Consider the following 26,367-nt stretch of genomic DNA (forward strand, 5'->3'; position numbering starts at 1 on the left):
TTGTAACTCGTTCCAGTCGCTAGCTGCAGTGAACAGAAAGCATAACAAACAACCACAAACGGTCTCTTAGCCCGCTGAATGGGGGCTGCTTTGAGAATGACAAGTGTGTGTGTGACACTGGTCTGTCTGCCACTCTGTCCTGTGTCCAGTACCAGCAGGAAATAGCCATCCTGCAGGACAGGCTGTGTCAGTCAGCCAAGAAGCTGGAGGAGTATGAGTGTCATCTGAAGGGCCAGGACGAGCAGACCCAGACGATGCTGCTGGAGTACCAGGCGCGCCTGGAGGACACAGAGGAGCGTCTGAGCCGGCAGCAGGACGACAAGGAGCTCCAGATGAAGAGCATCATCACCAGGTGAGGTGTCCTTTACCTACCAGTGCAGACTGGTGTGATTTTAAATCGGAGGGCTTGTTATAATGTCTGTGGCTGAATAAATGGAACGGTATTGAACAGCCATCAATACAAACATATCTTTGTTACTCTTTCAGGCTGATGTCAGTTGAGGAGGAATTGAAAAAAGATCATTCAGATATGCAGTCGATAGTGGACTCTAAACAGAAGATCATTGAAGCCCAGGTGAGTGTTTAGTGTCCACGAGATGTTTTGCCTGGCAATAGATGTTTTTTACACAACTGTCAATATAAATGATTTACTCAAAATATTTTATTCACAAATTTACTGTAACATGTCAGACTACGGACTTGAAGAGAACAGCGCCCTCTGGCTTTATAAATGTTAACAACCTCAGATTGAAAATGATAGGTCTCACACACTGCAAACAATCCAGCCACTGGAATTACTGTGACAAGTACAAAATGTACTGTATGTGGACAATCTATGTTTTTACTTCAGCAACATTCCTTTTCTGTTTACAATAGTGGCTGCTTGTTTTGTTTAAGTCATGTTGGTTTGCTTAGAAGCGGTAGTACAGTCGATCAGAGACATGTTATGAAGGATTCATTGGATTGTGTGATGACAACCCTCTTCCTCCCTCCGTCTTTCTTTTCCTCCATCATTCTCTGTTCCTCCCTCTCTCTCCCTCCTCACTCCGCAGGAGAAACGCATCGCCTCTCTAGACGCGGCCAACGCCCGCCTGATGAGCGCTCTGACCCAGCTGAAGGAGCGCTACAGCATGCAGACCCGTAACGGCATCTCCCCCACCAAGCTCCAGATCACGGAGAACGGAGAGTTCAGGAACAGCAGCAACTGCTAGGGAGGGGAGAGGGGGCTAAGCCCAACTCAATGACACTTGGGCTGGGGGAGGGAGGAGGAACTACCAACACCCAGCCACTCTCCAGAGAAATAGATTTATACTGTCCAAATCCATTATTTTCAATGGATGTGGTCAGGATCACAGAAAGAAGGGCTAGACTGACTGAAACTGTTGCTTAAAAATATAAAGGACTTGATCAGATTCAATCAAATGTATTTATAAAGCCCTCCTTACATCAGCTGATTAAACAAAGTGCTGTACAGAACCCCAGCCTAAAACCCCAAACAGCAAGCAATGCAGGTTTAGAAGCACAGTGGCTAGGAAGAAACCTAGAGAGGAACTAGGCTAGGAGGGGTGGCCAGTCCTCTTCTGGCTGTGCCGGGTGGAGATTATAACAGAACATGGCCAAGATGTTCAAACATTCATAGATGACCAGCAGGGTCAGATAATAATAATCACAGTGGTTGTAGAGGGTGCAACAGGTTAGCACCTCAGGAGTAAATTTTGGCTTTTCATAGCCGATCATTCAGAGTATCTCTACCGCACTTGCTGTCTCTAGAGAGTTGAAAACAGCAGGTCTGGGACAAGGTAGCACGTCCGGTGAACAGGTCAGGGTTCCATAGCCGCGGCAGAACAGTTGAAACTGGAGCAGCAGCACGACCAGGTGGACTGGGGACAGCAAGGAGTCATCATGACAGGTGGTCCTGAGGCATGGTCCTAGGGCTCAGGTCCTCCGAGAGAGAGAGAATTAGAGGGAGCATATGAGCATACTTAAATTCACACAGAACACCAGATAAGACAGGAGAAATACTCCAGATATAACAAACTGACCCTAGCCCTCCGACACAAACTATTGCAGCATAAATACTGGAAGCTGAGACAGGAGGGGTCGGGAGACACTTTGGCCCTGTCCGACGATACCCCCGGACATGGCCAAACAGGCAGGATATAACCCCACCCACTTTGCCAAAGCACAGGCCCCACACCAGTAGAAGGATATCTTCAACCACCAATTTACTATCCTGAGACAACGCAGAGTATAGCCCACAAAGATCGGCACGAACCCGGGGGGGGGGGGGCGCCAACCCGGACAGGAAGACCCCGTCAGTGACTCAACCCACTCAAGTGACGCACCCGTCCTAGGGACGGCATGGAAGAGCACCAGTAAGTCAGTGACTCAGCACCCGTAATAGGGTTTGAGGCGTGGCAGAGAATCCCAGTGGGAGAGTGGAAAGGGGAACCGGCCAGGCAGAGACCGCAAGGGCGGTTTGTTGCTCCCATGCCTTTCCGTTCACCTTCACACTCCTGGGCCAGACGACACTCAATCATAGGACCTACTGAAGAGATTAGTCTGCATCTCTCACATGGATAGGCAGAACATTCCAGATTGACTTTAGAGAAAGCTATAACGTCTACACCTGGCTGCAAGACATCCTAAACTCGCTATCCTAGTACATAAAACAACAGTTTATCAATTTAAGGTTGTGCTGTTATCTTAGAGCCTGTTTTGATGTGATTTGAACAATTATAAGCTTTAATGTTTCTGGTTTGTCATCTACACTTATCATTTCCAGTCACTGTGTTTATATAGCACCTGGTGCTTAAAGAGGACGCTCGTTTATGGACCCTGTGTTTTCAGAGTTTAGTAAACAGAGTAAGTACTTCATACTCACAGCCAAGCTGTTTCTTCCAGCAATAGTATAGTACAACACAAGTGTATAGTACATTGTAGCATCAATATTTGATTTTACTCAATGGCTGTTTTTTTATCCCAGTGTTTTGTTTTTTTTTTACTTCAAAAGCATACAGTATATGTTGCCAAGTGAACAACTCTATCAGTGAAAGCCTCCTCTCATGTTGACAAGCTTTTGAAAACCGTTCTGGTTCGACTTTTCCCGAAAGCACGTCCCAATAGAAAGTGTTTCTATATTCTTCCTGTATATTTTACGTATACTCTGCTGTTCTTACCTCATCAGGACTACAGTAGCACAACAAACGTGCTGTGTTTTAAATTGCTAATGGTAAAGAAAGAGCTCAGCTATATCATTTTTTGCATACTTTGTATATGCTTAAATATTAGTATATTTAGAGGTTTGCATACCTCGTAGATGTATATAAAATGTTCACAGTATTTATATTGATTGTCTGGAAGGGGAATAGTATTTTGTACTGTATGTGTTCATTGTGTTAAACTCGGCTGTGCTAATATTGCAAGACAATAGTAAGAGTTTGATTGTAATTGTATGTCTACTTCAGTAGACAGTTCACACATCGTTTCCCCCATTATCCCCTTTTCATATGTGGGTTCTTGTTAAAAATGAACAATTTATTGATGCTATTATATAATATTGATAAACATAGTTTACTGTTTTGTCCTCTGCGTATCTAAATTGTTATGTGTAGGCCAAACCTTCACTGTTTGCAGTTTGACAGTGCTGAATAGAATAGGACTGAACTCAAATACCTGGCCACTCCCCTGGCCACTCCTCTGGCCACTACTTTGGCCACTACTTTGGCCACTCCTTTGGCCACTCCTCTGGCCACTCCTCTACCCTTGCGCTTCTGGAAGAGTCATTTCATGCCCTACACAAACTCTCCTCCATTTAGAATACCTTCTATCCAAAGTGAGTGATGAAAGTCTCTTCCGGGCAGTACATCCACATGGGGTTTTAGGCTGTAACTGAGGTATAAATCAGATTCATTGTCAGTTCAAGTTCCCAGTTCAAGTGTTGATTGAAGCTATGAACATGGAGTGGACTTAAGGCCTTTTTTGTAGTCTTATTTAAGATGCAGGTAGCTAACTTTAGCAACCTTCAAAGGTGGTCTCAACAAGTGGCTTTGCATGACTTCTCAATTCTGACTTCCGCTAATTCTCATCTGAAAACACCAGTGGTCTGCTTTCAGGAAATTAGTCACCTGAATTACTGTGTTGACCTGTGTTTTGGTCTGTGGAAATGTTAAGCTTAAACATAATTAGTTTTTTTTTATCAACTAGACTATTGTTAAAGTATGTTATGTTTTATTTTAAAAAAAGTAAAGTTATGTGTCAAATGGTATTTATGTTATGCTCTAAATTATGTTTGTTTCAATCAGTTCAACATTATTTATTGAATATCTTTATTGTTTTTTGTTTTAATAAAATGCTGAATAGTATTTGTCAGAGTATAATGGATTGTGTTGAAGCTGCAGTTATAGAACATCTGCATTCTCATAGCAATGTGCTGCAGGTATAGAACATCTGCGTTCTGAAAGCAATGTGCTGCAGGTATAGAACATCTACATTCTCATAGCAATGTGCTGCAGGTATAGAACATCTACATTCTCATAGCAATGTGCTGCAGGTATAGAACATCTGCGTTCTGAAAGCAATGTGCTGCAGGTATAGAACATCTGCATTCTGAAAGCAATGTGCTGCAGGTATAGAACATCTGCATTCTGATAGCAATGTGCTGCAGGTATAGAACATCTGCATTCTGATAGCAATGTGCTACAGGTATAGAACATCTGCATTCTCGTAGAAATGTGCTGCAGGTATAGAACATCTACATTCTGATAGCAATGTGCAGCAGGTATAGAACATCTGCATTCTGAAAGCAATGTGCTGCAGGTATAGAACATCTGCATTATTTTAGCAATGTGCTGCAGGTATAGAACATCTGCATTCTGATAGCAATGTGCTGCAGGTATAGAACATCTGCATTATTTTAGCAATGTGCTGCAGGTATAGAACATCTGCATTCTGATAGCAATGTGCTGCAGGTATAGAACATCTGCATTCTGATAGTAATGTGCTGCAGGTATAGAACATCTGCATTCTCATAGAAATGTGCTGCAGGTATAGAACACCTGCATTCTCATAGAAATGTGATGCAGGTATAGAACATATGCATTCTGATAGAAATGTGCACCTATTTCCCTCAAGTGTTCTTGTTGCACCCAACCTGCACACAGAAAATCTCTTTGGAGGATTTCAATTGATTTTCTCTTTCAGAGCGAAAGGTGCGTCCTCCTGCTTTGGTGTTATTTTATTGAAAGGAAATAATATATACTGCACTGCAATAGAAACCACAGATCAGTTCACAGTATAGTGCATCTTCGTTGTCTCCCAGTTCTTTTATGGACGTTTTGCCAACGATTTGCAAGAGAGTGACCAAAACTATTCTCTTTCCTTTTTCCTTGCCCTATATAATACTGAACAATATTTTTGCCATGTTGTTACTGCAAACTCCTTACTGCAAACATTTCTATGAATGTTAAAATAATAATTTTATGTGTGTAAATGGTAACAAGAATAGGCCTACCATCGTAAAAGTAAAAACATGTATGTAATTTATGTAGAAATGCAACTACAATTAAAGATTTTATTTCGCTAATTTAATCATGTAGTGTTTCTCATGTGGTATTTATTTTTACAAACTACCTGAAATGCTGTCATTGATCAGTGACATTTACATAAATATTGCCACCTAGCGGTATAAAGCAAGTACAGTAATTAAACCATTAGTATGCACAAAACAAGCAGCAGGCAAACTTGGTTGAATGGACATCAACAAGAAACCAGAAACTAATGACATCACTTGTCCGCTGGGATGAATCTAGAATTAATACACATCCCCCTCTCCAAGGATGTCTCAAGGAGAGCTGGGATATGTAAAAAATAAAATAAAAAGATGTCATTTTACATTTGATTAGCAGATGCTCCTATTACATACATTTACATACTTTGTTTGCACCAATTTACGCATTCGTATTAATACACACTTGTAGGTACCAACGGCAGTTTAATAGCATTGGGCCAATAACCGAGCCGACAAGGTGATGGTCTGTCTGAACCCTTGAGCAAGGCACTTAACCCTAATTGCTACAGGGACGCCGTCAATAATGGCTGATTCCTGGTTGTGACCCCACTCTCCGAGGGTGTCTCAGTGGGATATATAAAAAAAACTAAATTCCAATTCACATATGTATAATGTACACTTGTACATGTGTGAAATAGGACCAATATAAGCACCAAAAACACTGAAAGAGAAATGCTCATCTTAGTGATCTGTCGTTATCCATACAGAGTAGACTCGGGATTCTTATCTAGACTGTTAATGCTCTGATCACTGTCTGGTAGGTGGGCTGTTGACCAGACGGCATCCCAGAGGTGGGAGGGTAATTCAGTCCAGAATATTTCTGATAGCCCTCATATGCAACCTGTGGGAACTCTGGCCTCTTCCTTCTTCTCCACAGCAGCAGAGACACATTGCACATATCATCCAGCGGGGTACACACCACACACCCCATGGTACCTCAGCAAACACTCTGACAGAGAGCCACACATTTGATCATTCTGCTACTTCTACCTCCGAAGGTCTCTAATCCCAATGAGTTTGAACATTCAGGACAAGGCGTTCAATGATAAATCCCTTACATGTCTTCTTGCGGATAATACGAGGTCAGTATTATCATTTTCAGGGAGAGTTTGGGGTCTCTGCCTACCTAGTATGTTGCTAAGCAGATGTGCTTCCCTTACCCCAATATGTATTTTGTTCAGATGTTCAGTTTCCCTAAGGAGAAATGATACATGAGACATATAGGTTGTGAAGTCAAATCCATTCTAACTGTATATTAGAGCTAATTCATCTGTTGTAAAAGTGTTCAGACAGGAAAATATGAAAACAGTAACAGTATCTCACCGTGTGCATGTCCAGGACTTTTGTTAAACAACAATCCTTGCTGTATTCTGAAGAATGTCATATTTCATTCAGTTCCCTTTGCTAAATATGCCTGTATGCTGCCACCCACCTCAATTACCATGATAATGTGTCACTGCAGGTCAGTCATTCTCTAAATGGAAAACATCAACATAAAGTGTACCTTCAGGTTGCGTTTTGCTGGAGAAAGGGCAGTAGTTCCAAAAGCTACACATCCATCATATTAAATGATAGTCCTACTCCTTGTGCTCCTAAGCATGTTTTGCATATTTATCTGTTTTGTTTTTAAGTTAATCCTCGTGATTTTCTGGAGCATTCCAGTTCTGTCCCTTCTAAAAGACACTACAGTCCTAAGGGGTCTGAGAAGCCAGTCTGAGCCAGGTACACAGAACATAACCCGGCATGACAAATAGCAGCTCAAGGGCAATTCCATGATAACGGAATTACTCTCAGATACTCCGATTTTTCACTTTAAAATGCATACCAAACAAAAAACATTGATTTCAAAGTTTAACAAACCATAGAACTAACTTTATGCGCACGGACTACTTTCAACAGTTTTTCCAAAAAACAAATTTACAGGAAGAACTGTGCGGATTCAAAGTTTGGTAACAGAATAAAAGTGAGGGAGATTTTACTGTAATTATGTTACCTACCTTTCCATCTCCACAGGTTTTCCAGTAAGTGTTTTTTTTTTTTTACTGTGTAAATTGTTAAGCAGTATTGTATGGTTTGTTAAACTTTGAAATCAATGGTTTCTGTTTGGCATACATTTTAGTCTTACTAATTTCGTTACCGTAGAATTGCCCTCAAGTAAATACAGTGGAAGGTGGAGGGGATTTACTGTACATGTTTAGGAACTTACATACAGGGACTTATGTACATACATTGACTTACATGAACCCATTGTAAACTTTTTATACAATCTTACAGAAGCCATGGGCAATGTGGACTGCAGACATGGTGAAGTCTCTGTGCATAGTATTTTCTGTAGTTCAATGTGTGTAGGAAGGAGAGTGAAGAACACCTGATATTAATTTAAGCATCCAGAATGGTGCAGATATGTTACAAGTAGGGCTGATATGATTCCCTATTAAACATATTGGTTCTTTGCCTGTATCTGTATGTTCTGTGGCTCTGCCACACCAAAATGCACAGAAATATGGATGTTTTCTTTTTATCAAGGGGTTGACATGTTTTCATCACTAGAATGGTACAGTAATAAGACCAAGACTAGTAGAACAAAACAGTCTTCACCTGTCCTCTATGAAAAATGAGCAGTACTTTAGAAAGTGTAAGCCCTGCCTTCAGCATTTCTGCTTGGTCCTTTTCCAGTATCAGGGCCAGCCCCCACTCTTTTCAAAGATGGAACAGCTTATTTAATGTGAAGATGTGTGTCCCCTTTGGATAGTCAAAAATAATAAGCAAGAATCATTCAGAACTAGTCTAATGCTCCTAAATATTTATTAGCATCACATCCTACTGGACAATAATTGGATTGTTTCCCTTTTTGTTTAATTCAATGCAAGATAAGCACTACATTGATAAAGCAGATGGGTTTGGTGCAGTCACATGTAAACCTTACTGAGGATGGTCATCACATGACACAGAGCTGAATGACCATGGTTGTGTTCAGCAGACAAAAATGAAAGTAAACTTAAAAATAGAGTGAAACGGGTCAGTACTGTCCAATGAAAATGTTTGTTTTCAATTCTAACATTTTTGCTACAGTGTGCCCTAATGAACCAGACCCACCACACTACACAGAGCTGACCAGACTCATTTGCCTCCAGCAGTGATAGCCAGCAGGCTGTTTGTCCTCTTCATAATGTTGGGTACAAAGAGCAGTCCTGAGGCTCTCTCAATGCTCTCGATGGGCACCAGGAAGCGCTCCAGAGGAATCTTGTTATCCACAGGTGTGTTGGGCATCACATACGAGCGCAGCTCCACCTCTCCCCTCTGCTTCTCCAGGATCACCACCTTGAAGAAATGGGTGGGGACCGCCACATGGTTCCTCCCCATCACCTGGTACTTCACATACATTTTCCCATCTGGTTCCTGTCTATAAGCAGAGAGAAGGAACAGTTATGACTTCTGTATCATTCTCACCCTGGACCCCATTCACACAGATCATGATGCTTGCATAATGCCTGTTTGCAAAAGCAGATCACTGTGTGAATGGCGTTTAAGATGGCAAAACTGAAAAATACCATTATGTTTGTTATGGAAGTCTGTTTCAAATGACACTCACCTGGGCAGATAAAGTGGTCCCGTGCACACAAACACATTCATGTAGTGCTTGGTAAGTGAACGGCAGTACTGCTCCAAGTTGTTCCATGCATTTTGATTTAAATTTGGGTTCTAGGGGAAGACGAGGTGAATAAAAGAAACTTGATTTTCTTGAACAGCCATTCATTGATTCATGCACTTTGCTCCAGAAGTGTAGCTACATGGGATTCAGAAGCCTTTTTGACTCATCATTAGTGTTTTAAACTGCACACTTATATTGCCACCTTTACCACTCGCACACTGTGTAACACTTATTCATCTTCACATTGCCTAATATGCCATGTTTCCCCACAATACATGACTTGCCTGTGGTGAGACATTACTGAGATAGAACGTGTCATCCATTGCCTTTTGATTCCATTTGTGATTGGCTGCTGCTGCCAAATGCCCCCTGTCAAATCCACTGCCTCTGTAGTCTGCATTGGTAGCCCTGTGGTATACGTGCACCGTATCATCCTCTTTAAAGTCGCACAATTTCCTATCTGAAGGTCCTGTCAAGCCATCAGGACTGAGTTGCTCTATAACCCATGCAGCAGTCCTGTTTCTGGGATCATAAGATGTCACGTAGGACTCCCTCGTCTTGATATTGGCGAGAGATGGGAAGCCGTACTTCATTGCAGCTGTTGATCGGGACCCTACCATTTGACCGCCTCCTTGGTACGTGGTAAGGTCGGTTGCTGCGTCCACACTTGGAATAGGAATAACGGGTACTCGATTGAGTAATCCATGGCTCGGATTTATGCATCTATTCGTCGAATCTCCATTCAGAGACGCACCAATAGCCGCTCCCACAGTCAAGGACACGCCGGAGATAAACCACTTAGAACAGATAACACGATACATTTTATGCACCGAAATAATTACCACAAACTATTACCAAGTCTTTACCGCTTTTACAACAATCTGCTACATAAAAAGTTAATTTCATATCACACATTTCCACATGCTCGTTTCTTTTTCAATACTTGCTGTTATGGAATGGGCGCATGGATATGACGATTTCAGTAGCTTCGTCTTAAAGGTACAATACACAATTTAGTAGGCTCTAGTACAGCGTAAACTACGGTGCCTTCAGAAAGTATTTATACCCCTTGATGTATTTCACATTTTGTTGTTACAGCCTGAACTCAAAATGGATTAAAAATATTTGTTTTCCTCACCCATCTACACACAATACCCCTTAATGACAAAGTGAAAATGTTTATACATTTTAGCAAATTTAATGAAAATTAAACATCACATTTGCATAAGTATTCAGACCCCTGAGTCAATACTACACCTTTGGCGGTGATTACAGCTTTGAGTCATCTTGGGTATGTTTGTATCAGCTTAGCACTGGAATTTGGGATCTTCTCCCATTCTTCCTTGCAGATGTTCTCAAGCTCTGTTAAATTTGATGGGGAGTGGCGGTAAACAGCAATCTTCAAGTCTTTCCACAGATTTTCTACATCATGTCCAAACAATTGAATTGGCCACAAGTGGACTCCAAGTTGTAGTGACGTCTCAAGGTTGATCAAAGGGAATTCGATACACTTAAACTCAATTTGGAGTGTCATAGAAATGGGGTGTGAATACTTGTGTAAATTAGATATTTCTGTATTTATTTTCAATACATTTGGAAACATTTCTAAAAACATGTTTTCACTTTGTCATTATGGGGTATTGTGTGTATACATGGGTGAGAAAACAATTACATGTTATCAATTTTGAATTCAGGCTATAACACAACAAAATGTGGAATCAGTCAAGGGGTATGAATACTTTCGGAAAGCACTGTACAATTGTATGGCTCTGACTATACCAACAACATGTGACCAACGCATTCAGTTTGACAAAATACATTGGTGGTGGTAGATCATCTTTAAATAATCAATTCAGTCATTATAACATTTCTGCCTGTTGTCTTTTGTGGCCTTAATACAACAAAATATTAATGAAAAAAAGCGAACTTACAAAACAAAGTTCCTAATAATACTGAGTATAAGAGCAAAGCAGATCAACCTCTGTTTAAAATAATTTGTATTTCACGTTTTTGTTTTTCATCCGAAACTGAGGTTATTGACCCTCTACATTTTTACATTGTCGTATTTCTACGTTATTCTTAATGACAGAGGCCAGCCTTATGACCTTGATCTCAGGTGCATCATGACCCCTTCTGTAGTCCCATATATGTACTCAGGGGAGAGCAGCCGGGTGGGTTTGTTGTAGATAAGGTAGCAGTTGAGATGTTTCGCCTCTTGCCACGCTGCCTCTATAACATTAACCCTGTCTCTGTCCAGATGCTCCTGGCATGTCCTAGTCAGCTTGTGGACCTCCTCCACAGTCCCTCCAAACACTGCTCCGGCATAGTAGAAGTCCCCCTCATTCAGGGGCACAAAGGATAATGAGGCAGGTCTGCATTCGTAGGGGAACTTGTCCCGGCTCTCATAGTAGTAAGATAGGTGAACTGCAGCTACAAGCTGGCTGAGCGCCTCAGCCTCCCAGCGCTGGTCAAACTTCATGTCCATTTCCAGACAAAAACAGGAAGTGGGCCTCTTTTCGAATCCTTTCTTGAATTTAATTGGAATTATTTTGGGTAACAGACATATACAACAAAATGTACAATGTGGACTCAGAGGATATCACTTGAAAGTATTCATTAAAACGCTTGTTTCCAAATTGGTTCTCAATGGTTAAAACAATAATACATATAATGATTAAAAGGCAAGACAAAATGACAACCAACCATAAATACATTCATTTATATTGACATCCTAAAAAGTGACACTATTCACTGCACTTCTCCCTAACCTTAAAAATCAACCATATTCATTTCACATTAAAACAATCTATTCATTGAACATCATACCAATCCTTCAAAATAAATACACCTGACCACCAGTAGGGGGTCACAAGAGGCAGTGGAGTGGTTTCTCTTCCTTAGACAATCTTGTCCAAATGAAACCTTTGCCTGCTTTTTAAAGCTATTTTTACTTTTTCTTTGCTTGATCTCCAAGGGAAGGCTATTCCATAGACAAATGCCTGTATAGAAAAACGTGCTCCTCGCAGTACTGTTTACTCTTAGGAGTTTACAAGACATAACACCAGGTCTGGTATTGAATCTGTGCTGGTTATATACCATATCAATGTGGTTTTTCATATAACCTGAGGCAAGATTTAAGATGTAAAAAATATTAAGTTTAAGTTGGTCCACACTGGACTCCAAAAGCAACAAGGCCACCTCCCATAACTTCTGTACCCCTATGTGGGTCCTAGGGGGGGACATTCAGCATATACCTGACAACATTATTTTGCATGACATGCATTCTCCTTTTCAGCTTATTTATAGCCCACTATACCAAGCAGAGCAGGCATAAACAAAATGACACTGAATCAAGGTTGAGATGAGCAGTTTCTTAACTTTAATGTTAAAATATCTAGTGTTACAATATTTCAATTTGTTTGCCATTTTAGGAAGAATTTTAGCAGAAATCAGGTCTCCGGAAAGGGATTGATCTAAGGACACACCAAGATAAGTTACACTTGTTTTAGATTCAATCTCTTTGCCTGCACAGTTTACCTTTATCTTGTCAGCCCTAAGCAATCTATGTGTTTGTTCCAAACAAAATCTATTAAGTTTTTCCCAAATGTGCAACAATTTGTTGTCAGTCAACCAATTCCTTACTCAGGGTCTCCTCTATGTAAAATGTATCCTTCCCTGATACTAAACTCAGCAAAAAAAGAAATGTCCCTTTTTCAGGACCCTGTCTTTCAAAGATAATTCGTAAAAATCAAAATAACTTCACAGATCTTCATTGTAAAGGGTTTAAACACTGTTTCCCATGATTGCTCAATGAACCATAAACAATTAATGAACATGCACCTGTGGAATGGTTGTTAAGACACTAACAGCTTACAGACGGTAGGCAATTAAGGTCACAGTTATGAAAACTTAGGACACTAAATAGGCCTTTCTACTGACTCTGAAAAACACACAAAAAAAGATGCCCAGGGTCCCTGCTCATCTGCGTGAACGTGCCATAGGCATACTGCAAGGAGGCATGAGGACTGCAGATGTGGCCAGGGCAATACATTACAAGGTCCATACTGTGAGACGCCTAAGACAGCACTACAGAGAGACAGGACGGACAGCTGATCATCCTCACAGTGGCAGACCACGTGTAACAACACTTGCACAGGATTGGTACATCCGAACATCACACCTGCGGGACAGGTACAGGATGGTAACAACAACTGCCCGAGTTACACCAGGAACGCACAATCCCTCCATCGGTGCTCAGACTGTCCACAATAGGCTGAGAGAGGCTGGGCTGAGGGCTTGTAGGCCTGTTGTGAAGGCAAGTCCTCACCAGACATCACCTGCAACTGACTGGCTGTTACTTTTGATTTTGACCCCACCTTTGTTCAGTGACACATTCCATTTCTGTCAGTCACATGTCTGTGGAACTTGTTCAGTTTATGTCTCCGTTGTTGAATCTTATGTTCATACAAATATTTACATATGTTCAGTTTGCTGAAAATTAATACAGTTGACAGTGAGAGGACATTGCTTTTTTTGCTGAGTTTAAGTATGGTTGAATCATCAGCATAAAGCAGGAGTTTGCTCTTTACTGTATCTGGCATATCATTAACTACAATTTCTTATATAAAGAAAAAATGTGGAATCTATGCGGTACTCCACAGGGTTTTTCTTTGGCCTCTGACAGAACATCACCAACATTACATACTTGCAATAAACACGAGACAGAGAGCTGGTTTCAAGCGCAGAGCGCAACAGGTGTTTAGTGAAAGGGACCATAGGAGGAGGCAGGTAGCTGGGTCCAGGGGCAGGCAGAAGGTCATACACGGTAGGTCCAAAAATGGCAACAGTACAGGCAGAGAATAGGCATCGTGAGTGAGGCAGACTATCATACACGGGAGGAGAGAAGGACGTGAAAAACACAGCGCTCCGAAAAAGTGTCTCAAAACGAACAATACCTCACAGTGATGGGGTGCAAGGAACTGAATTAAATACTGTGGGATGATGACATGCAGGTGTGTGAACAGGTGATTAGAATTCCGATGATTGGGATCTGCAGAGTGAGCTGGAAAGAGTGAGCTGGAAAGTGGGCTGCGTTCCAGGGGTCTAAGTGTTTGGGAGTGTGAGTTGGACGCAGATGTTACAATACTTGTGTTTTGTTGATCAGATAAGACCTAAACCAATTCCCTGCTACATCATTTAGACCCATGCATTTCAGTTTCATCAGGAGAATATCATGTTCCACAGTGTTAAAAGCTTTCTGCAAGTCTAACATGACCATACCTGTGTAGTTCCCCTTCTCACCTTTCTGCTTAATGTAGTCAAAAAGGTGGATAAGGCAAGAATCAGTAGAGTGAGCTGTTCCAAAGCCAGATTGTAGTTCATAAAGAAGTTTGTGCTCGAGAAGGTATCCCTCAAGTTGATTAAAAGCGAATCTCTACAACTTTGGATAAGGTGACACAGGCCTGTAGTTTTCTACATTTGTTTTACTGCTCTTCTTGTGGAGCGGAACCAACCAAGCTGTTTTGAGATCATTGGGAAATGTACCACTTCTTATATGGTTTTCTTGATAAATTCCATCCTCCTGCCAGTGTGTAAACCTGGGTAACAGGATCAGGGTAAGGGACATCCCAGAGGCCATGGGTATGGCTGGAACCTCCTGGGTTCGGTCACTGAATATATAATAGTGGACTCTAAACCCAAACAAATAGTTATGCTCTGCCGTCACCAAAAAATGTCCCAAGGAAGCGAATGTACCTGCCAATCACATCAAATAAAATGTCAATTAAGTTCAAATAATAACAGGTATTATAATTCAGAAAAACATTGAAAACAACTCAAATTTGGTTGAATTCCTTAATATGTATTTACTTTCCAACAGCAAAAATCGTAGTTGCTATAGTGACGTTTTTGATACATGTTGTCAATGATGTCTAAATTGAAGGTGCACTCCCAGATGATGGGTGCCAACCACGACGTCGCTGTCAGAACATCTGCTCTTCAGTTCTGCAGTGTCTGAGGAAGTCAGATCATTATCATAGTATTTTCTATCTTCTACATTTGGCATATTGCTTTTCTTTTTCTATTAGATTTCAGCAATTCATAATTTTACGTTTGCAAACACAGTGAAACACTGTTACCTTGGATTCACACATTTGTGCTGTGTGTAGACACGTCTAAAAACAACAATTTTATTTAATTCCAATAATGGAAATTAGGTTTTACATTACTGAAATGACATTGAATGACTCACCTGTCAGGAGAGGTGACCTCTACTTTTATTTGTCTCCAGGTTTCTTTGACATCCATTTTCTTTCCTTGCCCAATGATCGATTGATCCCTGACTCTGAAATGTCAATAATAGGCATAGTGCTTGAATATTAAACATATCATTTAGTGGAAGAGAAAGTCAAGAAGGGAACTGGACACCCAGAGTTAATAGCATGTGCTTGACGTTGACTGAAATACTGTAGGTGCCGGTACTCATTTTGGGTACCGCTACTGTTTATATTTAGGTGCAGGAGCTCCACAATACTTTAGAGAGAATATTCTATAAGCCGAACAGGAGCTCCACAATACTTTAGAGCGAATATTCTATAAGCCGAACAGGAGCTCCACAATACTTTAGAGCGAATATTCTAGAGCCGAACAGGAGCTCCACAATACTTTCGAGCTAATATTCTATAAGACGAACAGGAGCTCCACAATACTTGAGCTAATATTCTATAATAGGTCACAAACACAAAATATACAAAAATCACAAACCCAAAATAGAAGATTTTGCATACCTTATTTTCTGACTGCGGTGCTCTTCTTCCATTGAGGATTTGTAGTGTCTCAATCTTATTTTATTCTTAACAACTGTCATCCAACAAATCATTGGCTGCTAAAATCCAGACCTGGGATCTTGTTAATTTTGGATATAGGCTCTCACATTTCATATACACAGTTTCAAAACAGAATTTCATGACACATATCCAGATATGATATCCCTTGCATACCAGGTTTCTGATGCTCAGGATAAGGATACATAGAAAATCATAATACTGTAGTATCAATGTCATGGTTTCATATTGTGTGACCTAAATCAATCATCTAATTGTAGCTCTAGCATTGTACATGTTTTGTTAGAGACATACGTGATAATGCTCGTTTGTGATCTCAACGTGTAATGTAATAACAAGTAAAAATAAATATCTAAAGCTAGGTTCCAGAAATGTGTTCCTCCAGAAGTATTATATTCACCTATTAGAGAGAGCGCAAGTGTGTGTGTGTGTGTGTGTGTGTGTGTGTGTGTGCTGGATAAAACCTTGGACTGAATTCTTCAACTTTCAGACCTTCAGGCTTTATTCCTGTAATGGCATCAGGAACATCATCTAACAGTCACATTCTCAGGAATCTTTACAATAATAAAAAGCTCATCATGGGTCATTTTCTTCAGAATGATAACGTTTACTTGGAACAAAAATAACAATTTCTACCAAAAAATATTCATACATAGATTTGTTTGATTTGGATAGGTTATACTCTCTCTCTTTGCTTCATGATTTCCATGCGACAACTGATTCTCCACCACAAGCTACTGAAACATCAACTCTGGTAAAAAAAATAATAAGTTTACTTTTTCTCCACTTTTCAGTTCAATGATTGTTCCAGGAAACATATAAACTATGCAGCAAAGCAAGGAAACGTGAATTTGAGAGTAAGATAAACTTGGCATTAGTAGGCCTCAGCAGTGATTACAGCCATCTCTGTTCAGAAAGCAAGTTGGGTAAGTGCAGTATTTCAGTGAGAACAAACTTAGATGTACGACAATACAATTCGCTCTAAACTTTTCTAAGATAGTGATTTTGTTTTTTTGGTATAAGTTCTTTCAGCACTGGCATTCATAGAGAGAGAGGAACTCTCTCTGTCTCATCGTGGCGAAGGTGACAGGGGGGCTGGAGCCCTCAAACACTCTCCCAGAATGCAACAGCACAGTTAGACTGAGCTAAGCACTGCGAATGGCGGATCCCAAAAATGTAGCCAGGTCTACTCCAGCTGTCCCGGGTGTAGCTCAGCAAGCAGTGACTTGTCTAAGCAAGGTGTTGGCTAGAAGGCAACTCAGCATGGCAACCAGGCTGAGGTAGGAGGCAGAGGCACCGCTGCAGCCCCTCTCTCCCTCACAGAGCAGCTGCTCACACAGCAGGCCCTTGTACTCTGGCAGACACAGACACTTCTGGTTCTGGAAGCAGGTGCCTCCATTCTGGCACAGCAGCATGTCGTCGTCACAGACGTTGGCTACGAGGGGAGACAGGGAGGAGATGGACAATAAGGAGGGAGGAAACTAAGTGGCCCGCTGAATGCCTCATGCCTAGAAACAATACAGGAGACTGGTTCTGGCAACAATTACTGTACATTAACAAGACACCTGTTCTGACCTTACCTGTACAGTTCAAATTTTCTCTTGAATTAGCGATTATACAGTAAAGTTTGCTAGATTGTTACACAACCTTGCAAAGGACTCATGGCTCATGGCGCTCACATGGTGCTCACACACACACACACACACACACACACACACACACACACTCCTTACGGGAGCAGCCTTGTCTCCAGCTGTATCCAGGCAGGCAGTCATCGCACTTTGTCCCAGTGGAGCCATCCCTACACTGGCAGTACCCTGTCTCGTTGCAGCGGGCGTGGAAGGACCCCAGCTGGTTACAGTTACACTCTGCACAAAGGGATTAACAAGACATTGCTGTTTTAGTGAGGGTAGAAATACAGCACAGCACATCTAAATAAGCCAAGTGCTCATCAATCTAGTTGAAACAGCAGTGTCACTAGCCCCGGTCACATAGACCTACATCAACATAAACATGTCAGTGGTATTATACTGACCATTCTATGCACGTTTAATCATTTTACATGAAGGAACATTGTGTTTACTTCCTGACACATCTCTCAGCCTGAGGAAACTTTGACAGCCTGAGGAAACTTTGACAGCCTGAGGAAACTTTGACAGCCTGAGGCATTGCTTTACCATTTCTCTGTAATATTACAGTATATTACTTTAGTACATGTATTATTACTTTAGTACATATTACTTTAGTACAAGGTAGGACAGGGTCGTCTTCATTCACTACCAAACAGAAGGAAATGGACTGAAACGGGGGAATTTGTCAAGTAAGAAAAGTGCCTGATTTTGATTCCATTGCAAAATGTAGAATGTCCAATAGATCACAACAGTACTAACAGTATTGCTGTTGTGTATGATAGATCCTCCAGTAGGTGTCAGTGTGCCATTGTGTCATTCTTGCTCGGCACTGTGCAGTACTTTGTGTAGTGATACTGTATTTATGTAGTAAAATGTTAATCAAGGGTTTATAAAGGAGCTGAAAAGTGTATACTTTCATAGACTATTTATCATGAGTATATATAAATCAGTAATAAATCATTAAACCTCATTGGTTGAATTTGTGTAATTGTAATTTTCTTGGTTTACAAATCATTTGTTTATAAATACACCTGAATGTTGCATGCTGTTTAAAATTGTCGACAGTTACATTTAATTTAGACACTGGCTGTATTCTTTAGTTACAGTCATTTTTTCATCTTACCTATGATAAATGGGGAGTCGAATGGGATGCATGACAATGGGCTCCACCAACACAATTCTAATATAGATGTGAAAAGAGCATTTAAAGTATACTTAACAACGTAACAGTTAACAACTTTAGACAGGGTACCTTCATGTATTGTGACATATGCTGCTTTACAAACATTGTATGCTGATTCATTTAGAGCCAGCAGGTGTAATTGTAATTCCTTAGCATTTTAGGCTACTATGGTATGAATCGCAATGTTTTCAACCTTTTCTGAATAAATGATTAGCTAGCTATAATGATTCTATTTAGCTGTTATAGGCTCAAAGGATCATGCTTTAATACTCTTGACCTGCAAGGGGTCATACAGGAGACATCACAGATTTGCAGGTGATTAGTAGGGATTGAAGGTAATACACAATAATACATCTGTCTTGTTTTGCCTTTATCAAACATTTTCCACTGTGCATATCATTGTGTAATGTACATTAAGGAACTGATGAGAGGTCCTGACCTATACAAACGTTGTCATCGTCCAGCTCGGCAGAGATATTCCGGAAGTATCCCAGTCGACAGTGCTGACAGTTCTGCCCCCTAGTGTTGTGTTTGCAGCTGACACAAGTCACGATGTTGATAAAGTCAATATAACTGCAGCGGTTCGAGTGGCCATAGCACTCACAGTCTGACAAGGGGAAAGAGCGGAGTAGGGTTAGTGGAGGAGGAGGAGGAGGAGGAGGAATGGTCCAATTCAAACAATTCAAACTCAGAGGTAGCACTCAAAGTTATTCACTCTACACTCTTAGAAAAATGTTTCCAAACGGGTTATTTGGCTGTCCCCATAGGAGAACCCTTTTGGGTTCCATGTAGAACCCTTTTGGGTTCCATGTAGAACCCACTACCTGCAACTAAAAAAAGGTTATTCAAAGGGTTCACCTATGGGGACAGCCGAAGAACCCTTCAAGGTTCTAGATAGCAAATGTATTTCTAAGTGCACAACTTAACTGTTTCACTCATTATACAAAAGCCAAATGGATAAGACATAGCAGGATCCATAGGCCTGAATTATGCTGAGTTCAGAAACCACTTCCTGACTTTGTGGCCCCATGGGAAATCCATTGACCTCAATACGTCCAAATCTGCATTATTTAACCAGCTAACGATCCGGCCTCAATACTGTACATTGATTTACAGAGGTGTAACGTAACTAATGGTAGCACAAATACACCAAATAAGTTGTTTCAATTTTGTTTGCATTACAGTCTTGATCAATTGATTGTCATAATGGAGCTTATTATGCATTAGCAGTTTGTTCCATTATACTACAAGAAGCTAAATAATGCTACATTTACAAGGAGATTTAGATTATGGTTTAGTTATTTAATCAGGCATCATGTTACATCTCTTTGTTTAGAGGGGATTCATTATTGACACATTATTTTGAAGATGCTGCTGGTGCAATATGAAGACCTGCTGTGCCACAGAGTAGAGCAGTGGGACGGGGGGGGGACTGGGGGGGGGGGCAAGAACAGCTTATCAAATATGAATGGGCCAATTACCCTACAGTTTGTTGAAAGAATGGCCACTGTCTCACAAATGAATCCACAGTTCAAACAGACATCCACACTAATCACATTACGCAATCAGTGGAAACATAGACGCTATAGGTTGTGAGATTTCCTTAAGTTCACAATAAAAAGGAACGACAGTATTACTAAAATGGAACGGAAATTAGTTGCTTACCTTATGAAACAAACAGAACACCAAAATGCAACAAAGAAACGCATGGAAACAACAAAAGATGAATGAATGAAGGAAAATAATTGGCAAACTTTGGCCATTTTTCCACAGTTGTCTTGTCCAAACAGATCTAATGCGGGAAATTATTTCTTACCTTGAAACTGGACGTATGCAACCTCAGACTGGCTGTATTTGGACCCACCAGGAATCAACAGTTTGACAACCGCTTGAGAAATAAAGCACATATTTAACTGAGTTATAGCTAATACTAACACGCCTCTACTACGTAGTCGCTGAAATATAATGACCACTAAAATCAAAATGTCTGCCAAACACAAGAGGTTACGACCTGCTAATAGTGAGTCACTGTCAGACATCTCACAGGATTCACAGACAAAGACAGCATACAATCCATAAATAGTTATCAACCATGTAAATCTACCCATTAACACAAAGCATTGTGCATTACAGCGTTCAGTAATTAACAAAGTATAGCTATTTACTGCTCTACCAGAACAACATCTCATTCCCAAACAGACAATCCACCTCACCAGCTGTAAGAGGCCTTACTAGGGATGTGTAAAAGTGTACCGGTAATGTTTCTATACAACTGAAAACAAAAATTAGCTTCAGTCTGTTTTCTTCAGTTTTAGTGCCTAATGAACACCACCCTGAAGTGATAGTAATCACAGTCCAAAGTTAGTTTTCAAAACTGGTTCATCTACGGCTGATGAGTGGAGTCTAAGTGGTGACAGAATCACCCACACAATACTATGTGGCCCATTCTGTAACATGTCAACAACAAAAATACATTAGGTTTCATACACACACACACACACACACACACACACACACACACACACACCTCCTAATGCATGTTAGCAGCCTGGTGCTTTGAGTCAAGTCAATAGCCTCATGAAACCATGGATCAGGTATCTTACTGGGACATGGGCTCAGCCCAAAAAATGTCTCAATGCTTTTCTACTCCTATTTTGTCCATCAATTATCTATTTGCACTCTGACCCCCCAGTGGGGATGTTTTCCTATAGCAACCAGGCGACTAACACGTCAACTTCAACCCCATTGCTGAGTCACCGTGAGTGGGTTCAGGGAATTCAAAATGGATGGTTACCGACACCGCTACAAACTGACATGCTAATGATAGCAGAATTAGCATACAGTACAAACACTACAAGACTACTGTTGATCAATATACCTTTCTTTGTCTCTTTCTTTTTCACCTTCCCTTTGCTTTCCCATTTGGCTTCAGTTTTGGGGGTAACTATGTACACCAGAGAGATTGTGAGAGATCAGAATAAATAGCAACTTCAAACTGTTTACTCATTCTTTATTAGTGTCGAATGAACCTTTAGGTATTACCCCCCCAACTATTTGATGAAGCCATTAAGGCAACACCCTGTATGAAGGTCATAACACCTTACTGACACGACTGCATATTAGCAGCATATAGACTGCATACACAACTGCATATTAGAGTATAATTTTCTTCATTCTAAATGTGGTTCCTTCAATATTTGCAGTGTTACCATAGTTTACTGATGGAATATGCATAAACTTATGAATGGAAGAAAAAATATATATCACAATGTACCTGTTTCCTGTTTAACATTTTCTTCTTTATTTTCCCCTTTGTCACTATCCCCAGTATCAGGAGCTGGATCACCTGAATCGGGAGCTGGATCACCTGAATCAGGAGCTGGATCAACTGAGTCAGGAGCTTGATCAATTGTGTCAGGAAATGGGGTTGCTGAAGGTGAGTCTGGAGCTGTAGTAACTACATCAGGGGCTTGGATAGGATCATCAGATGTTAAGGTATCTGTGTCAGGGGATGGAACAGCTGCATCAACCAGTGCCCGGGAAAGAGGGTCAGGTGCTGAAGTAACGGTGTCGGGAGGTGGAGGAACTGCTCCTGGTATTGAAATAGCTCCAACAGATGTTGAGATAAGTCCATCAGATGCTGAAGTAGCCACGTCAGAGGTGAGTGTATCTCCATCAGATGCTGGAATAAATGTAGCAGATACTGAGGTATCAGCATCAGGTGCAGAGGTAAATCCATTTCTTAGTGGTGTTACTATATCAGATACTGGAGTAACTGTGTCCGATGTCAGAAAGGGCACACCAGATGTCGAAGTGAATTCATCAGATGCTGAAGTAACGGTGCCAGAAGTTGTGGTAAATATGTCAGATGTTGGAGTCACTGTGTAAAATGTTGCAGTACTGGTGTCAGATGTTGTGGGACTGGTGTCAGATGCTGTGGGACTGGTGTCAGATGCTGTGGGACTGGTGTCAGATGCTGTGGGACTGGTGTCAGAAGTCACTGTGTAAGAAGTTGTCATTGTGCTATCTAGTGTTTGAGTAAATCCATCTGATGTTGGAATGGTTGCATCAAATGTGACGTCAGCTGCTTCAGATGATTGAGTAACTGCAATTGTGTACAGAAAAATCATGAGTTGTCAAGATGGCATACTAACCACTATATCTATAATATATTGATGTTGACTCGCTGGCATTGTCCAGTGACATTACCAACTGTTCCCCCATTTCAGTTAGTATCAGTAGAAATGGAATACCCCATGCCCTGATATCATCACTCCATTGCATCTGCCCTGTGGCCCAACCTCAGGCACAGTGTTCTGTGCCTCCATCCTGTTATGGTTTCATGTATGTATCTATCTCCACGGGCTCCATAATTTTGCCTGTTTTGGTCTCCCTTACCATGACCGGTCTTCTCTCGGCTTGTGAAATATTTAGCAGCTGTTCATTCAATTGTTATTCAGAAATAGATCAGAAATGCTTGAGCTTTGACCCCCAGCACAGTAATGCTGGCTCAACCTTGTGCTCCAGAAAGAGATGATGTTACACAATGATAGCGTATTTCATGATTTATCGCCCCTGGCTGTTGATTGTGTCCAGTGGCAGCACTTTCCCTGTACGGTGTGAGGTATAGCACCGGCTGGGCAGGCAGCACACAATGCACCGGTGGGTGCACACAATGCACCGGTGGGTGCACACAATGCACCGGTGGATGCACACAATGCACCGGTGGATGCACACAATGCACCGGTGGATGCACACAATGCACCGGTGGGTGCACACAATGCACCGGTGGGTGCACACAATGCACCGGTGGATGCACACAATGCACCGGTGGATGCACACAATGCACCGGTGGATGCACACAATGCACCGGTGGATGCACACAATGCACCGGTGGATATAATCAGACCCTTGCTAAGCAGGAGATAGGTGCTAAGGGGGCAACAAACAGAATGGCCATTTGATTTAAAAGTAAAATGCCACAAAGCACTTTGGTGTCGTTTTTATTGCAGGTGATTGGAAACGTTCTGTTGCATTCTCTTTCCTATCAAACATTCCCAAGGGAATCAAAGTAGCTACATTCATCTGTGTTCTAGAAATCCCTGGGATAAGATCAACATGCTGCCAGTTCCTGAGAAATAGTGAGCCTGCTGGGTATTTAATCTTCCAAACAAGAGAGTAGAAAACACCTGGCCAACTTCTCATCTTCAGTATTTACAAACTGTCACTGTCAAAATAGACAAAAAACAGCATAGAATGATAGAGTTTTAGCCCGTGCTTCTACACCTGCATTGCTTGCTGTTTGGGGTTTTAGGCTGTGTTTCTGTACAGCACTTTGAGATATCAGCTGATGTACGAAGGGCTATATAAATACATTTGATTTGATTTGAGTTACCTTATCATCATTGGTCCTGTCAAAGTATGCATTCCATACTCTCCAAACTCCCCTATTCCCTCCCACTGTCTCTTCATATCTGGGGGTTACAAATGTGGGCTCTGTACAGTGAGTAAAAAAACAAGCCTCTGTTCTAATACTCACCCAGCCTCTGAGGGACACAACTAAGTGTAAGCTAGTAGCTGACACAAGACAGGAACCCCTGAAGTGTAAATACCCTAGCACGTGGAGGTGTTAACAGAGCCGCATCATGGCCCACATACCGTATCATGCCTTAAGGACTACTTTAGCCCAGTAATCATGTTTAATCTCTTTGCCCCAGTGCAACCTACGGGGAGATTAAGGCACTCTATGGCCTCCAGCAGTCGTGATCCACACTGAAAGAGGTTAATGGGTGTAAATAGGGGGTCTACAGGCTTCTTTGAGTTTTCTCTGACAAACAGTGAGGATTTCTGATCCTCTTGCCTGTCACTCTTACACATCTGTTTGAGGCGTGAGGCGTGTTTCGCTATCCTTATAGTCCCAAACATTTGTAAAATGTACTAAATGATAGGTCATAGAAAAATCTGTGACTATCAGTAGGTCCAAGGTGGATGCATTGCAAGAATAGTCTAACCAATATTCACACTTTTGGATCTATAAACAATATCAAAAAGACATTTAGAGAAAAAAGGTGTCAAAGCTAATGTAGTGTAAGGGTGCAAGGTCAGAGGTCAGGGATTCCTCCGGTGTATCTGGGTACTTACCTTTCGGCTGCGCATTCACTGTGGTTGTGGGGGGTGTTACCTCCAGGGGTGGCGAGGTCACTGTGTTTAAGGATGGACTATCTGTCTGGTCGGGACTGGCAGAGACTGGCACAGTGGCTGGTATAGTGGAGGTTTGGTCAGTTGCCACAAGCAACACTTGAGGGAGTAATTGGAGAGCATTTACTGAGCCAGTAATGAGGTAGTTAGGTTGAGAGGTTTATTGTGTATTCATAAGGCAGGTATTCTTTCATTAACTTCAACAGCCACACACCAATGCTCTCCAGATGTTGTCTAACATCATATTACAACTGCAATCCTAGTGTTTGCCTAGTGAGACTAAAAGTATCCCAACTAAAATACTTTGAATTCATATACAGTTTGAGGTGATCATACTCTATACTACTACTACTACTACTACGAGACGTGTGTTCATCTCACTAGTTTCCCACCTGGTGTGTCAGCAAGGGAGTCCCTGAGCTGCGTGCTGGATGTGGGACCCACCACAGTTGTCACTGTGTCAGTGATGCTGCTGGTGTCTATTTGGCACAGAAGATGATGGGGGTCATACAGTGTCTCGTAAGGGTCTGACATTTTGAAGTATTCTAACAATGAACGCTATGCTTCTAACTAAAAGGTACATTGGCTGAGAGACAGAAATACAAGCACACACACAAATTAATGAACGCACATATAAAACACACACGTACATGCATGCAAACATGCCTACACACACAATATTGGTTTCTTTGCGCTTGGCCTATAACCAAATCATGTTTTTATTATCCCCCATGTCCGATATTTCAAATCATACTAATATTATGCGTCAACGTCAACATGGTTCAGGTATAGCACTAAGCGTGGAGTCTCCCTGTAGTGTAGTGAGACGTGGCAGAGAGGAGCGACTCGCCCTCCTCCTGTAGATGGGCGCACTTGGAACAGTGGGAGCATTCCTGCTGTCTGGCATGCTGATGTTTTATTAACGCAGAATCCCTCCCCAGTGGTTGATCATTAGCACATGGCCAAAAGGACACACTCTCAATTCAATCTTTACTTAAAAAGAGGCCCAATTATCAGCCGGGAAGAGTTAATACACACTGGGCACCAGGCACAAGCGCATATCATTAAGGAAATGTTTGTGCATGTACTTTGGGACAACTGCTGGAGCATATCTTAATAGCATCCATGTGGGGAATTCAATTCTGTTCCGCTTTCTTATGATCTGTATTTACATATCTGAATACTACTAACTAAGGTTAGTTGTTGGAAAGATTGGACCAAAGTTCATCCTATTTATTAATGTGAACCAGCAGCAAAACAAATAAAGAGTAACAAAATGAATGTGCAGCTTT

The 26,367-nt window shown here is 41.4% G+C and overlaps 3 protein-coding genes and 1 pseudogene across 5 annotated transcripts in view; 1 reads left to right on the plus strand and 3 right to left on the minus strand.

The window, feature by feature from the left end:
• The window catches only part of LOC139410675 (DAB2 interacting protein a), a 122,641-nt gene extending 117,053 nt beyond the window's left edge, over positions 1-5,588 (plus strand). Inside the window, exons 16-18 of one of the 2 annotated variants that reach the window (XM_071156067.1) lie at positions 150-352; positions 487-574; positions 1,053-1,295. In XM_071156067.1, coding sequence (XP_071012168.1) covers positions 150-352; positions 487-574; positions 1,053-1,211 — 450 coding nt within the window. In that variant the 3' untranslated portion in view covers positions 1,212-1,295. Of the gene's footprint in view, positions 1-149; positions 353-486; positions 575-1,052 lie in introns of both variants that reach the window. The other variant, XM_071156069.1, reaches the window with a different exon arrangement.
• A 2,766-nt stretch (positions 5,589-8,354) lies between these two features.
• Positions 8,355-10,216, minus strand: LOC139411921 (endonuclease G). Its single transcript, XM_071158680.1, has 3 exons — positions 9,506-10,216; positions 9,162-9,271; positions 8,355-8,972 (listed from the first exon to the last, which is right to left on the minus strand). The coding sequence occupies exons 1-3, from the start codon at positions 10,040-10,042 to the stop codon at positions 8,690-8,692; spliced, it is 930 nt and encodes a 309-aa protein (XP_071014781.1). The 5' UTR covers positions 10,043-10,216; the 3' UTR covers positions 8,355-8,689.
• Positions 10,217-11,254: 1,038 nt separating this feature from the next.
• Positions 11,255-15,527, minus strand: LOC139412305 (globoside alpha-1,3-N-acetylgalactosaminyltransferase 1-like; annotated as a pseudogene).
• A 1,014-nt stretch (positions 15,528-16,541) lies between these two features.
• Positions 16,542-26,367, minus strand: part of LOC139411922 (netrin g2a) — a 68,622-nt gene continuing 58,796 nt past the window's right edge. The window contains exons 1-6 of one of the 2 annotated variants that reach the window (XM_071158682.1): positions 22,152-22,976; positions 21,756-21,821; positions 20,694-20,765; positions 19,317-19,484; positions 17,797-17,931; positions 16,650-17,498 (exon numbers count right to left, since the gene is read on the minus strand). In XM_071158682.1, the coding sequence (XP_071014783.1) occupies positions 17,275-17,498; positions 17,797-17,931; positions 19,317-19,484; positions 20,694-20,765; positions 21,756-21,821; positions 22,152-22,896 (1,410 nt within the window). In that variant the 5' untranslated portion in view covers positions 22,897-22,976 and the 3' untranslated portion in view covers positions 16,650-17,274. Of the gene's footprint in view, positions 17,499-17,796; positions 17,932-19,316; positions 19,485-20,693; positions 20,766-21,755; positions 21,822-22,151; positions 22,977-26,367 lie in introns of those variants that run through there. The other variant, XM_071158681.1, reaches the window with a different exon arrangement.

Source organism: Oncorhynchus clarkii, chromosome 6, assembly GCF_045791955.1.
Source record: "Oncorhynchus clarkii lewisi isolate Uvic-CL-2024 chromosome 6, UVic_Ocla_1.0, whole genome shotgun sequence".
NCBI classification, from domain to species: Eukaryota; Metazoa; Chordata; class Actinopteri; order Salmoniformes; family Salmonidae; genus Oncorhynchus; species Oncorhynchus clarkii.